Consider the following 12,175-nt stretch of genomic DNA (forward strand, 5'->3'; position numbering starts at 1 on the left):
TGTACTTCATTGGGGCACAGCTGGCACCAAGATAGAAGACTCAGCAAATACAAAAATAATTTATTTTTTAAAAGTGTACAAAGTGCCTTGTGAAACTGTAGGATGAAGCAAGTTTAAAAAGAAATTCCAACACCATATAAATGAGACACTTTTCCAAAGAACCACCAAGCTCTTTGTGCCTCCTGCTGCGGTGGTTGTCTCCATCAGGTAGCAGTGATAATGAGGAACAACTCCCGAAGCATGCACAACTTCTCCATGATCTGCAGGGGAAAAGGTTGCCCCAGAACCTGCTGCATGCGGCTGATGAAGTCCTCTATCTTCAGCTGAATGTCCAGATGGCTGATGTCATCATCATCTTGCAGCTTGGGCTTGGCTTTCTGAACGATCAAGTCCATCCGGTCGGTGAGTGAGCTCCGCAAGTGCTCTGCAAGAGGAAATGCTGGTGGGGAGAGGCAACACACAGTGGGCTGCCTGACCTGTTGAGGGACAGATCGCAGCGTGCTGCAGGCAGCGCTGAGCTGCGGTGAGGAGCGGTTGGCAACTGTGCTGGTCCTCTCATGGTTATCCTTGATGCTTCTGCATGAGACTAGCCTGGTGGAAGAAGGAACAGTCCCCTTCTGGAAGTCAGTCTGCATGTGGAGAGAGCCCAAGAAGTGGGGAGTGGGCAGGGCTTGTAGCATCCTTTTCTCCTGTGCTAGTGACAGACTGGACAGCTGTCCAGCTGCAGAGGAGAGTCTCCAAAGAGCTTAACAACAGTAATCGTCTAGGGCTTCAGGGAGAATAAGACTCTGCACATGAGATGGTGGTTTCCTCTCCATTCCTCCTTAACCCTGGGCTAAAGCAGCAGAAATTGGGAAAAGACTTCAGAACTTTCTGGTAAAATGACTTTAGAAAGTTTTCAGGAGTGGTTTCTGACTGTGCCACTCTCCTCGGGTCAGAAATGCTGCTCCTTCCATGGCTACTGTGGGTGGTGCTCCCTGCCCCATCTTACCTAGTGCTGAGTGTATCCTGGCTTTATCATCCCTTTGCCTTCTGCTTTTCCTCCTAAACCCCCCTCTTCTTCCACCCACTATGTGTGCAACTTAGTGGGTACAAACACACCCTTGTGTAATTCTCAGTGCTGGGATAGATCCTTTAGGAAGTAGGCTATTTCTTAGGGGCTAAACCTGACAAAGCAAGTTGGGTGCTCTGCTTGATGCGACAGGACTTCTTTGCTCTGACTGCTGGGAACAGTTACTAGTACAGACAGAGGCACATTATATTTCTAAGACTCGGTTACCATGAGTTAAAAAGTGATGAGGAAGGGTACTTCAGCTGTTCTACTGCAGACTCTTGATGAGAGCATGTTTATTAAGATCAGAACAAGCTGCTTACCCAGTACTACATTTTGGTAACTCGTCAGCATCAAACTCAAGTACTGCAGCATCTCATCCCATTTCTGCCATGTTGCTGTTTCATCCTATGACAGAAGACAGTAACTGGTTATTAGAAGAGGTTTTCCCATGAGAAAACAAGGTGAAGAAGTTGGACCAGATACCTGGTATTGCAGCAGCACAGAGGAGTGGCTCAGGAAGTACAGGATCTTGGCTAGAGACAAGGGCAAGGTCGTGGGCACCTCGCAACTATGCTGGAACAGCAGCTCTAGCAGTTTGCAGCGCAGGAGCTGGCTCTCCATGGTGTTTAAGAAAGCTTCCCTGGAAGACAAAGGGATTTATTCTGAGGGAGACAGCACAGCCTGACCTGGGACAACTGCTCTAGCATGTTCCTGGTGTCCCATCAGTGCTGATCTGCTGCAGGGGCTGCCCAGCAGCACAGTGGAAGGAAAACCACCAGATGCGATAGAGACCGTCGTTAGGCAGCTTGGCCATGGACATATTTACATCCTTAGGTCTGACCTGTGGCAACTCGAGGTCGGTACGGTCTGTGAAGCAAGCTTAGCTGCTTCACTTCACCCTGCCCAGCAGCCTGTGCAGAAGTTACCCATTCCTGCTGACTTGCAGGGAGCACAGCCAAGCAAGTGTGAAGTGGGGTCAGCAGCCCGCCGGATCTAGGAGATCTGTGCTGGGAGGAGCAATAGCTTGGTTAGAGTTAGTTTGGCTTGATTAGACCTGGTGTGTGGTCAGAGAAAGTTCTGCTAAAAGGGTCTGAAAGGGCTGACTGCTGGTGCTGGCAAACACGGTTTTGAAATGTCTGTGGGTCTAGTGGTCTCATGTCTACACTAGAACCCTTGTGCTTTGGCTTCAGATGCTGCATTTCTTAGAGAAGCAAACAAAAGTATGTCAAGGCAGAGCTGCAAAAACTGCATTATATTTCTGACGAGCTTCTCAGTTGTCCCTGCAAATCAGTGATGTGTTTGCCAGTATCTGACCATGCTGATGCAGAGTGCTACTTTTCAGACCCTCTACAGTTTTAAGGTACTGCAACTATAACAAGTGGGAGAATCAACTTTTCTCAGCAACACAGGAGCTGGGGAGATGTGTTCAGCTGGTGCTGTTCTGTCTCCATGGGATCTGTCAGTCCAACAGCCATGTGTTTGCTGGCTGGGTCAAAAATGACCCTATGGTATTTTATGCATCCAGACTTGGACGTAAATTGGGAATAAGATTATTGCTCGCACAGGCAGATGCTGCCTTGGGTATGTTTCTCTCACCTTTGGCTCCTCAGGGGAATGTTCAGTATAAATGGGAATATCACATCTGCGATCTTACAGGAGCTGCAGTTCGGGGATTTGTCCACTTCCACTGCGATGGACAACATCCGCTGGAGCAGGAGCATCACCCTGGGTTAGAGAGACAGTCAACACTAGGAGACGTTACCCCTCAGCTTGCAAAGTAAAGCAGTAGGGATGGCACCTTGTTCAGCCTTGTGCCCTGCAGTGAGGGACGTAGGAAACACTAGGCTAGATTTGATGTCTCTTGGTGACTTTTGAATTTGATGCTCTTGGAAGCAGAGCTAATCCCCAGACAGGCCCTCAGGAGGTCTCAGTGGCTCTACTGAGCACTGGTGGAGCAACACTAGGCAGCCTGAGCTGTGGGCCAAGAGCTCCAGCCTTACACTACATGCAAGAGGAGGAGCTTACTGAGCCAGTTTCCTACCAGGTGAGGAAGTCTCTTGCTCACCAAATCTATGTCTACCCCGAAGGAGACCCAGCAAAACCGGTCACCTGACCTGACAGGGAGCCACTCTGGCTCCTCCCTGACCTGGGCGCCATGATGATGCCAGTGAGGAGTTGGGGCTTCTGGGGCTTACTTCTGGGTGAAGAAAGCTGGTGGAGCCACCTCTGCCTGGTCAGTGCTGGCCTGACATGGTGCAGATGAGCTGTGTTCGGCCCTTGCTTCTGCTGAAGAGGGCGTAGTTTCTTGCGGCTGCTTCTGGGGCTTGGAGAACCCGACTCCCGTAACTGCTATGACCAACCATTCGACCACCTCCCTGGGACAGAAACAGGAACTTTAGTGGGGATGGGCCGGGTTTTGCTGCATTCTGACCTCTAGATCCACTTGGAGCTTGAGGAAAGACCCCAAGGATGAAGAATACATCCCACCCACTTGGACAGGTTAGGGAGCAGCTGTGCTGAGCAGTGGATATATACACTTGTCAACAGACCTGCCTCTTCCTCAGTCCTGTCTCAAGCAATACAAATCTGACCTAATTCCTGGGAAAAACCCACTAGGTTGCAGCTGGAAATGACTTGCATCATCTCTGCTGGTTTGCTTTTGTAAACCTGCCCCTGTTCTTTATACCTGGGCCTTACAGCTCCCTCTGTCTCACAAACTTGTTTCCTGGAAAGTCTGAAAGTCTGACCTAGAGTCTTGACAAATGTTGCCTGAGCTCCTGCCTCTCAGCATCTGGTTAGAGAACAGGGGGGGAGGAGGCGGTGGCATCCCTTACTTGACATTGTTGAAGCACTTGTCACATGAAAGCACTTTCTTGGCAATCGACTTCTGCAGGAGGCGCAACCTCAGGTTCTGCTGGAAGTCGTCCTCCAGGGTCTGCACAACATACTGCAGGAAGAGGAGCCAGCCAGGGGGCTTGTTCTGAGGGCAGATGTAGATAGTATGAGCCTGGCAGAGCCACAGATTGAGGAGCACCAGGGAATTTGTCTGTCTTGGGAATAAGCAGATATGACTGATGAATAGCTCCAGGAAGGGCTGGCTGGCTCAGTTCTACCACTGTGACCCACAGAGGCTTTGTGTTGCTGTGCCTTCTTCAGATGACACAACCTGCCTCCAGCTAAGCAGCAGGATAGGGAGCACTGTGAATGCATGTGGGATATCCAACTGGGACTTGCTGCCCTCAGTGGCTGCAATAAAACTACATGTTGGACTGGCCCATTTTGCAGCAGAGCACAGCCATGTGAGGCCTTGGGACAATGCTTACCCTCAGGCTGTGTCCTGGATGATCCCTGCCCAATGTGAGACACGTGGTGCCAAGTACCTGTTCCTCCATGATGTATTTCAGCAGCATCCAGTCCCATCCCACTGTGGCAGCGTTGGCTGGATGGAGCCTGCAAGGACAGCACTGTCCATTTGTGCTGAACTGCCCGACCGTCTGCCTGGAAGCATGGCAGCCCCCCACCCTTCCCCAGCCCTTCCCACCCCCACTTGCTCAGGGGCCTGCCCTGCCTTCTCTCCATCTCTGCCCTCTCCCTTTCTCCTCCCCTGATTATGTTCATTTTCTGAAAGCACCTGACTGGGGCTGTGCTCCATGGAGAGGCTCAGGACTCTTGGGCTTGTGGCCTCATAAAATATTGTGCCTCTCCGCAGGAACCCTGAGGGCAGCAGGAAAACCAATCCAGCCACCTCCAGCCTATGGGCCCCGCTACAGCCCTGGGAAGGCATTTCTGCCATGTCACTGCAGTGAAGAATGAGATCTGTGCTTCAGGAGCAAGGCAAACACACTCCTCTGTCCTAGAGGACTCCCTGGTGTCACAGGCTGTCCCTGACCCACCCTCAGACAGCCCAGGGTGTGCCTGTGCTGATACCAGGAGGATCACTCTGGGCTACAGGGGAAATTGCTCCCTGTTCTCTGGATGAGCACATGGACCTTTATGCTGGGCAGGCCCCTGGGAACACCTAGACAGCCCCAGGGCACCACGGCAAAGGGAACACGTACATTTGGATCTTCATCAGCAACATGTAGGTGTCCTTCAGGATCTCCCCTTGGTGGGAGTTCAACAGCATCTGTCTGATCAGGTGGGAGATAATTTCTTGGGGGGGACAGCGCTGGCCGGAGACAAACTCGCTCAGGAAATCCAAGGTGCCCTCCAGGAAGTTCTCCTCCATGGTGGTGTGCACCATGCTCAGCTTCCCTCTGGAGATGAGCTCAGGTTCCTGCTGCATACAAGGCAAAGCAACGGGTGAAAGCCAGCTCCCTTGACACAGAGGGACCCAGCTGTGACATGGAACCTGCCATGAAGGGAACTGCAATAACCAGAGATCCCAACTGCCCGGCAAAGCTTCCCTCAAAAGGTAAAGCGGAGCAGGGACTGCCACTGCTCCATCCTCTACCACAGGGGCTACTCTGAGCAGGCTCTGGCTGGGCTTGGCAGCAGATGCTCTGAACCCTGTTTACCTGCTGTGTTTCCCTGTTGGATGCTATGCCTTGGAGAAAGAGGTGCTGGACCCCGCTCCTCCTGAAATAGTGCAGTTTGTTCAGCCAGGCCTTGCTGTCAGCCTTGGTCCTGTCTGGGGCCACTTGCTGGATTGCTTTGTGTGGCGGTAAGTCATCTGTTACCAGCAAAGGCTCCTGGGGCTTCTCTGGGCTTGTGGGGACGGCTGGGGCAGGGCTCAGCCTTGGGGGGAGCTCTTTTTGCGAGTAGAGGTGGGGAGTCTCTTCCTCTGCGTCACCATCTCTCGAGCTGCTGCTGCTGTCCAGGCTGGAGAAGGACAGGGCCAGCGGCTCTAAGTCCAGCTGTGCGCTGGCCAGGGAGCCCAAGTCACTGTTAGAAATGGTAGTGCTGCAGTTCTGCTCTGGGCTGCAGGAGGAGTTGTGGCAGTTGGAGGGGGGTGAGTAGCAGCTCCAGTTCTCTGTGCTTTCTGCTGTGTCCGTGGTGGCACTGGGCTCTGTGGGAGCACCATGCCAGGGTGTTAGAGGGCTCGGCCTCACCACTGCCTCTGTTTCTTGTGTTGTGGTGGATGAGAGCTGGACATGGGATGTGTGTGCTGCTGAGACAGCAGGCACAGGCTCAGCGTGCTGGTCAGTACAGCTGGGGCTGTGGGGAGGGCTGCATGTGTCCTCCGTCAGGTCAATGATGGTGAGGCTGCTACATGGCGCTGGGCCTGTGCTCGTGTCCTCGCAGGTCAGATCGATGATCTCCTGCAGGAACAGAGGGGTCAGCGCTATCAGCAACAGTGGCACTTGAGTGCCTTAGTCCTCCCCTACCAGGGACCTCTGCTATGGTGGCACTGTCACTCTAGCCCAAGGGGGAAAAGGGGCTCATTGGCACCAGCCCAGGAAGAGAAACCAGGGGCAAAAACCCCACTGCCTGGCCGAGGGGATGGGACAGCCTGTGGGGAGGCAGCCCCAAGCTCTAGTGTTGGCCTGCCCTGGCAGCACAGCTGAGCCCAAGCCCAACCCAGGCTCTTCTTCCCTGCTCCTGGCAGAGACAAACCCCCTGCTTCCCCTGGGGCTCCTTATGGCGAATGGCTGCATCCCCTGCTCCAAACACCTCTTGCCTTGACCCACAGCAGGTCTGGGAGCCTTCCTGGGGTGGGGAAATGCCGGCCCTGCTGGGGTGCCTGGGGAGGGCAAGGGGAGCACAGTGAGTGCTCCTGTCCCCAGGGGCTCCTGCCCAGCACCAGCAGGAACAGTGCAGGATCGGACCCGCAGCATCCCACCCTGCGGCACGACCTCACCCGCTACAGAGACAGAAGTGTCGGGGAACAGAGCTACCGTCACATCCACGGCACCCAGGCAGAGCTACAGCAGCCCCAAGACTTTGGAGACTCCCACCCAGGACACGCCAGGTGATGCAGCACCCAGAGCTCCAAGAACGTGCCTGTCCGAGGGGCAGCAGGGGCAGGCAGCTCTGTCTGCACCACTGCCAGGCAGGACACGGCACTTTTCAGGATCTCGACATGCCTGGGAAGGGTCAGCGCCTGTTTGCTTAGAAAAAACACAAACCCTCAGCATCTTAAAGCAGGAACACGTTTTGCGGACAATTTAAGTCCATTTTTTTCCCCTGACTCAGACCTGCTGCCTTTCCCAAGGAGGGGCCGCATGTAGCCTGGGGAGGTGGCAAAACCCAGCAGGCCTGGCGTGCTCCGGGAAGCCGGTGGAGCCGAGGGCTGGAGGCCGCCCCGGCTCCGGCCCGTCCTGCGCAGCTGCCGGTATCTGAAAACTGCATCAGAACCGGGGCCAACGGCACCCGGTGCGGGGGGGCGGACAGACCGTTCCCCCCAGAGCCGGGGCTGTGCCCCGCTGTCGCCGCACCGGCCCATCGTCCCCCCGGCCGCGGGGTGGCCCAGGTGAGGGGGATGGTGGCCGCCCTGCCGAGGGGGCTGTACCCGACCGGGGGCTGAGCCCCGGCGGCCTGGAACCCTCCTCGAGCTGCAGCCGAGGGGACCATGACACTCCGTGGCTGGGATCTTCCTGGGGGAACACGGCCAAGGGGGCTAGAACCCCGGGGGGACACGCCTGGGGACCGGGCCTCTGCTGACGGGAGGCGGCCCAGGGGGCAGGAGCCCTCCTGGGGGAGACTGGAGGGGATCCCTGGGGGCTGGGACCATCCTGGGAAAGACGTGACCGAGGGGACCGCGCTCCCCGGGAACGCACGGCCGGGGCTCGGGGCCCGCTGCGCCTCTCCGCGGCCCTGGAGGCTCCGTGTCCCCGCCCGCGGCGGAAGCGCCGCCATCTTGGTGAGGGCAGGCGGCGCCGCCGCCCCTCCCCGCCCGAGGGGCCGCCCCGACTCACCGTAGCGGGCGGACGCGCGGGCCGCGGCGGCGGCGAGCGGCTGCCCTGAGAGTCCGAGTCGCTTAGGAGGACGACGCCGTCGGCCATCTTCGCGGCGGGCGGTGGCGGCTCAACCCGCCACGGGCTGGCAGCGGCGGCAGCAGCGCTCGGGCCGCGGGCCGGGCCGGGCCGGGCCTAGGGCGGCGGCGGAAGCTGCGTCAGCCGCGGCGGCGGGGCGGGGCGGCGGCGGCGGCGGGCCCGGTCGCGGCGCGGCGCCGCCGCCATGGCGCTGTCCCCCTACGTGCAGGCCATGCAGGAGCTGTTCCGCGCTAACACGCGGAGCCGCGAGTTCCCGGCGCACGGCGCCAAGGTGCACTCGGTGGCCTGGAGCTGCTGCGGCCGCCGACTCGCCTCCGGCTCCTTCGACAAGACCGCCAGCGTCTTCCTGCTCGAGAAGGACCGGCTGGTGAGCTCCCCCGGCACCGGGCGGGCGGGGGGGCGGCGGTTCCTTACCGGGCACTGGGGGACGCCTGGAGCGGCCGCTTGGACCGGTTACCGGGGCACCCCAGGAGCACTTGGGCTGGGTCTGGTGATTCGGGCCGGTACCAGGGACTCCCCCCTGGCCTGGGTGCTCGGACAGGTGGATCGAACCGGGAGTGGGCCCCGGTGGTCGGTACCAGGGCTAGAAGCGGGTACTCGGGTCTGTCCCGAGAGACAAGCGTCGCCAAGGACCCCGCAGGCCGGTGCCCGGGCCAGGGAGCCGGGCCGGGAGCTGGTGGCTGGCTGGGGAGGTGGGGAGGGCTCCTCCATCCCGGCTGGCCAAGGGTGGGGAGCGTGACTGAAGTGGCGGTGGGGCTCTGGGCTGGGCTCCAGCCCCATCCGGTAACCGGCAGCGGAGCGGGATGCAGCATACTGGTCTTGAGGGCAGGAGGTGGGTGGAGATGGGCTCATCCCTCCCATGAGCGGCTGTCCTCTCCCTCCAGGTGAAGGAGAACAACTACCGGGGCCACGGGGACAGTGTGGATCAGCTCTGCTGGCACCCCAGCAACCCTGACCTCTTCGTCACCGCATCTGGGGACAAAACCATCCGCATCTGGGATGTCCGCACCACCAAGTGCATCGCCACTGTCAATACCAAAGGTGAGTCCTTGCATTCCTGGGAGGGCTGTGGGGTCCTCAGCTGCTGGGGACCCATCTGCAGTGGTGCAGTGCTTTGGACCCTTCCTGTGGGTCTTGGCAATCGGGGCAGCTTTCCCAATTCTTTTTACCTTTGTGTTGCACCCATCTGTAAGGAGCGGCAGTGAATGCGAGGGCTGATTTACTTGGTGCCAGGACTGGAGAAACTACTGATATATGATGCTGACTGTTAAAATGTCCTCTGTACTTGTCTCTGTAGTCTGTGGGCTGCAAGGTTGGAGACTGGGGAAAGACATGGTTGCAGAGAGCCATGGTGGAAGTAGAAGTTTGTGTGGATTCAGACAACAGTTACTTGAATTCATATGCTGGTTAACACAGATGCCATCTCTGCCCTTGTAAATCTCCAGTTTTGAGTTGTCCGGGCTGGAAATGGTATTACTGCAGCCTGCCTTGTTCTTACCCTCATTCATAGGTATTTATTGTTGGCTTCTGCTTTTTTGGGATCTCAAAGATTACTGGATTCAGAGGATCTTTGAGTTGACCTTGTTTGGTGGTTGCTGTGGTCCCATCTTGGCTGAAATGGGAAGGGCAGTGATGCGGTCACATTGGCTTAAAGCTGCAGTTCTGTTAAGTTTGATTTTCAATAACTGTGTTTGCTGGAGAGCTACTATATAGGGTTTGTGTTTTAGACTGCAGACCGGGCAATCTTTCCCATTTGGGAATGGTTTGGAGTTAGTAGAGCATGTTGTGGCCTTGAATCAGGAATGAAAGCTGCCTGTCTGCTTAACTCATGGCTGCTCTGGATTGTTGCGTGGAAGAGGGACCTGCTGCCTTTCTGTCCCTCCAGGGGAGAACATCAACATCTGTTGGAGCCCTGACGGACAGACCATTGCAGTGGGGAACAAGGATGACGTGGTCACTTTTATTGATGCCAAGACGCATCGCTCCAAAGCTGAGGAACAGTTCAAGTTTGAGGTGAACGAGATCTCCTGGAACAACGATAACAACATGTTCTTCCTCACTAATGGAAACGGTTGCATCAACATCCTCAGGTAGGCGCCTGTGGCAGTGGGTGGGCAGGGTAGCTGGGCTGGCTGTGGCAGATACCTGTCTACAAGCCCCTTTGTTGCTTTTGGGGAACTGAAGTCCCATACTCCAGCGATTCTCCACCCTCTGATGGGAACAAACGTGCCTGGAGCTGAGGTTGCCCCAGTTCTGGGCAGGGCTTCCCGAGAGTGACCCTGATGCTTTGCCCCATTCACTCAGCACTCAAGGTTTCCAAGAGTGTGGCCCTGCACCAGCTTGGTTTGCTGGCAGTCCCGCTGTGCCTCGTGCCTGCTCTGCTTGTAGATGAGCACTACGCCCCTCTCACTGCTTCCTGCCCTCTCCCTTCTTCTCCACAGCTACCCAGAGCTGAAACCCATTCAGTCTATCAACGCTCATCCTTCAAACTGCATCTGCATCAAGTTTGATCCCATGGGGAAGTACTTTGCCACGGGCAGTGCTGACGCATTAGTCAGCCTCTGGGACGTGGATGAACTGGTGTGTGTGAGGTGCTTCTCGAGGTAGGTAGTGCTGTCTCAAAGCTCTTTGCCTCCCCTCTCTGGTGACCGTGCAGATGGCTCACTGCCCGCTTCGCTCTGTTGCTGCAGGCTTGACTGGCCTGTACGAACTCTGAGTTTTAGCCATGATGGGAAGATGCTGGCATCAGCATCAGAAGATCACTTCATTGACATTGCAGAGGTGGAGACAGGTAACGATTTTGCTTTTGGGGAACAGCAAGGAGGGAATTGGATGGAGAAGTGCAGGTGGAGCTGGGAGGGCACTGGGTATATGTGTCTGCTGAGGAAGAGCAGAGTGCCATGAGGGGGAGCCTTTGCCTTGTTAGTCTGCTGTAGATTTGCGTGTCATGTCTGTGCCTTGTCACCAGGTGATTAAAAGGCGCTGAAGCAGCGTTTGTTCCTCCTCTGCCCTGTGCGGGAGAGAAGCAGCAGGTGCTTGGCTCTGGTGTATGCTACGAGGCAGTGGAGGGCCGGAGGCTCCCCAGGCTGACGTGGCCCCTTTTCCATGCAGGAGAGAAGCTCTGGGAGGTGCAGTGTGAGTCCCCCACCTTCACAGTGGCCTGGCACCCGAAGAGGCCGCTGCTGGCCTTCGCCTGTGACGACAAAGATGGCAAATACGACAGCAGCCGGGAGGCAGGCACCGTCAAGCTCTTTGGGCTCCCCAATGACTCCTAATGAAACCGCACTGGGGGAGGCAGCGCTTCCCTGCTCTCGGGGGTGGGAGAGTGCTTAATTAGTGTAGGTCGGGGTAAGGAGATGGCTCCCCTCCTTGCCTCCTTGGCAGTGCTGCGACCTTTGGCTTGGCTCTGTGTCCCGCTCTTGGGAGCATTTGTAAAAAAGCAGCTTGTGTGCTGGGGAGGATGGAGGGGATTCTAGCAGGGCCCCTCTTGCTGTCTGAGGGTTGCTGCCTCCTCTCTGGGGTGTGGGGGGGCTTGTTCCAAAGGCAAGTGGCCAAAGAAAGTCAGTCACTGAGGGTGACTGCTGGGGAGGAGCCTCTGTGAGAGGAGCTCTGCTCTGGTGACGAGGGCAGCCCTGGGAGCACAGCCTGCCCCTTCCCCTCCCAGACATCCCCCGTTCCTTCTGCACACTGGGGCAGTGAGGGGAGGGTAGGAGGGGTGTGAGTTGGGGGATGTTTCCCCAGCTGGGGCTTTTTTTTTTTGTATGTGTGGTTGTTTTTTCTAATTTTGATAAATCCTCTTCTGTAATGAAGGTGCCTGTGGCTGCTGGGGGGGTGCTGAGCTGCTCTCCCTTTCCCTGCCTCCTCCCCCTTGGCCACGGCGAGGTCCTGGCTGATGAGGGATCTGTATTGGGGCGCTGTCTACCTTGTCCCCCCCGCTTGTCCCCACCTGCTGTCCCGTGCTGTCACCCCACCAGGCGGCGCTGTGCCCCCACGCTGGGGACAGGGGACATGAGGGACACTGCACAGAGGATGGGGACAGCCGCAGGGCCCTGTCCTGCTCCCATCACCCTGCTCCCGCCTGGCAGCACCCCCCAGCATGGGTGCAGCATGGCCGTGGCCCCAGCAGAAGATGCTGCTTGTCCCACGCTACCGGCCCTGGGTGGGTTGGGGTGACGAGTAGTGTGTC

General features: G+C 57.1%; 2 protein-coding genes across 9 annotated transcripts; one reads left to right on the plus strand and one right to left on the minus strand.

Moving 5' to 3' along the window:
• Window positions 1-45: 45 nt before the first annotated feature.
• SIMC1 (SUMO interacting motifs containing 1) lies at window positions 46-8,127 on the minus strand. 8 transcript variants are annotated; one of them, XM_074916056.1, is made up of 10 exons: window positions 7,912-8,127; window positions 5,572-6,315; window positions 5,113-5,330; window positions 4,378-4,504; window positions 3,889-4,034; window positions 3,250-3,429; window positions 2,651-2,779; window positions 1,538-1,694; window positions 1,375-1,459; window positions 46-439 (listed from the first exon to the last, which is right to left on the minus strand). In XM_074916056.1, the coding sequence occupies exons 1-10, from the start codon at window positions 7,996-7,998 to the stop codon at window positions 204-206; spliced, it is 2,109 nt and encodes a 702-aa protein (XP_074772157.1). In that variant the 5' UTR covers window positions 7,999-8,127; the 3' UTR covers window positions 46-203. The 8 variants fall into 8 exon arrangements, with proteins under 8 accessions (XP_074772157.1, XP_074772160.1, XP_074772158.1 ...); XM_074916059.1 differs by having other exon boundaries at window positions 4,435-4,504; window positions 5,113-5,333; XM_074916057.1 differs by having other exon boundaries at window positions 46-424; window positions 5,113-5,333.
• On the plus strand, window positions 8,126-12,074 carry THOC3 (THO complex subunit 3). The gene is made up of 6 exons (XM_074916064.1): window positions 8,126-8,356; window positions 8,874-9,030; window positions 9,875-10,079; window positions 10,431-10,592; window positions 10,680-10,780; window positions 11,101-12,074. The coding sequence occupies exons 1-6, from the start codon at window positions 8,174-8,176 to the stop codon at window positions 11,262-11,264; spliced, it is 972 nt and encodes a 323-aa protein (XP_074772165.1). The 5' UTR covers window positions 8,126-8,173; the 3' UTR covers window positions 11,265-12,074.
• Window positions 12,075-12,175: the final 101 nt, after the last annotated feature.

This window comes from Athene noctua, chromosome 12 (assembly GCF_965140245.1).
Source record: "Athene noctua chromosome 12, bAthNoc1.hap1.1, whole genome shotgun sequence".
In the NCBI taxonomy this organism is placed as follows: domain Eukaryota; kingdom Metazoa; phylum Chordata; class Aves; order Strigiformes; family Strigidae; genus Athene; species Athene noctua.

Coding starts and splice junctions, on each gene's coding strand:
- SIMC1 (XM_074916055.1), bottom strand. CDS start 7,998: ATGGCCGACGGCGTCGTCCTCCTAAGCGACTCGGACTCTCAGGGCAGC. Junction 4,505..5,112: donor TTGCTGATGAAGATCCAAAT/GTACGTGTTCCC, acceptor CTGTCCTTGCAG/GCTCCATCCAGCCAACGCTG. Junction 3,430..3,888: donor AAGTGCTTCAACAATGTCAA/GTAAGGGATGCC, acceptor TTTCTGTCCCAG/GGAGGTGGTCGAATGGTTGG.
- THOC3 (XM_074916064.1), top strand. CDS start 8,174: ATGGCGCTGTCCCCCTACGTGCAGGCCATGCAGGAGCTGTTCCGCGCT. Junction 8,357..8,873: donor TGCTCGAGAAGGACCGGCTG/GTGAGCTCCCCC, acceptor CTCTCCCTCCAG/GTGAAGGAGAACAACTACCG. Junction 10,781..11,100: donor CATTGCAGAGGTGGAGACAG/GTAACGATTTTG, acceptor TTTTCCATGCAG/GAGAGAAGCTCTGGGAGGTG.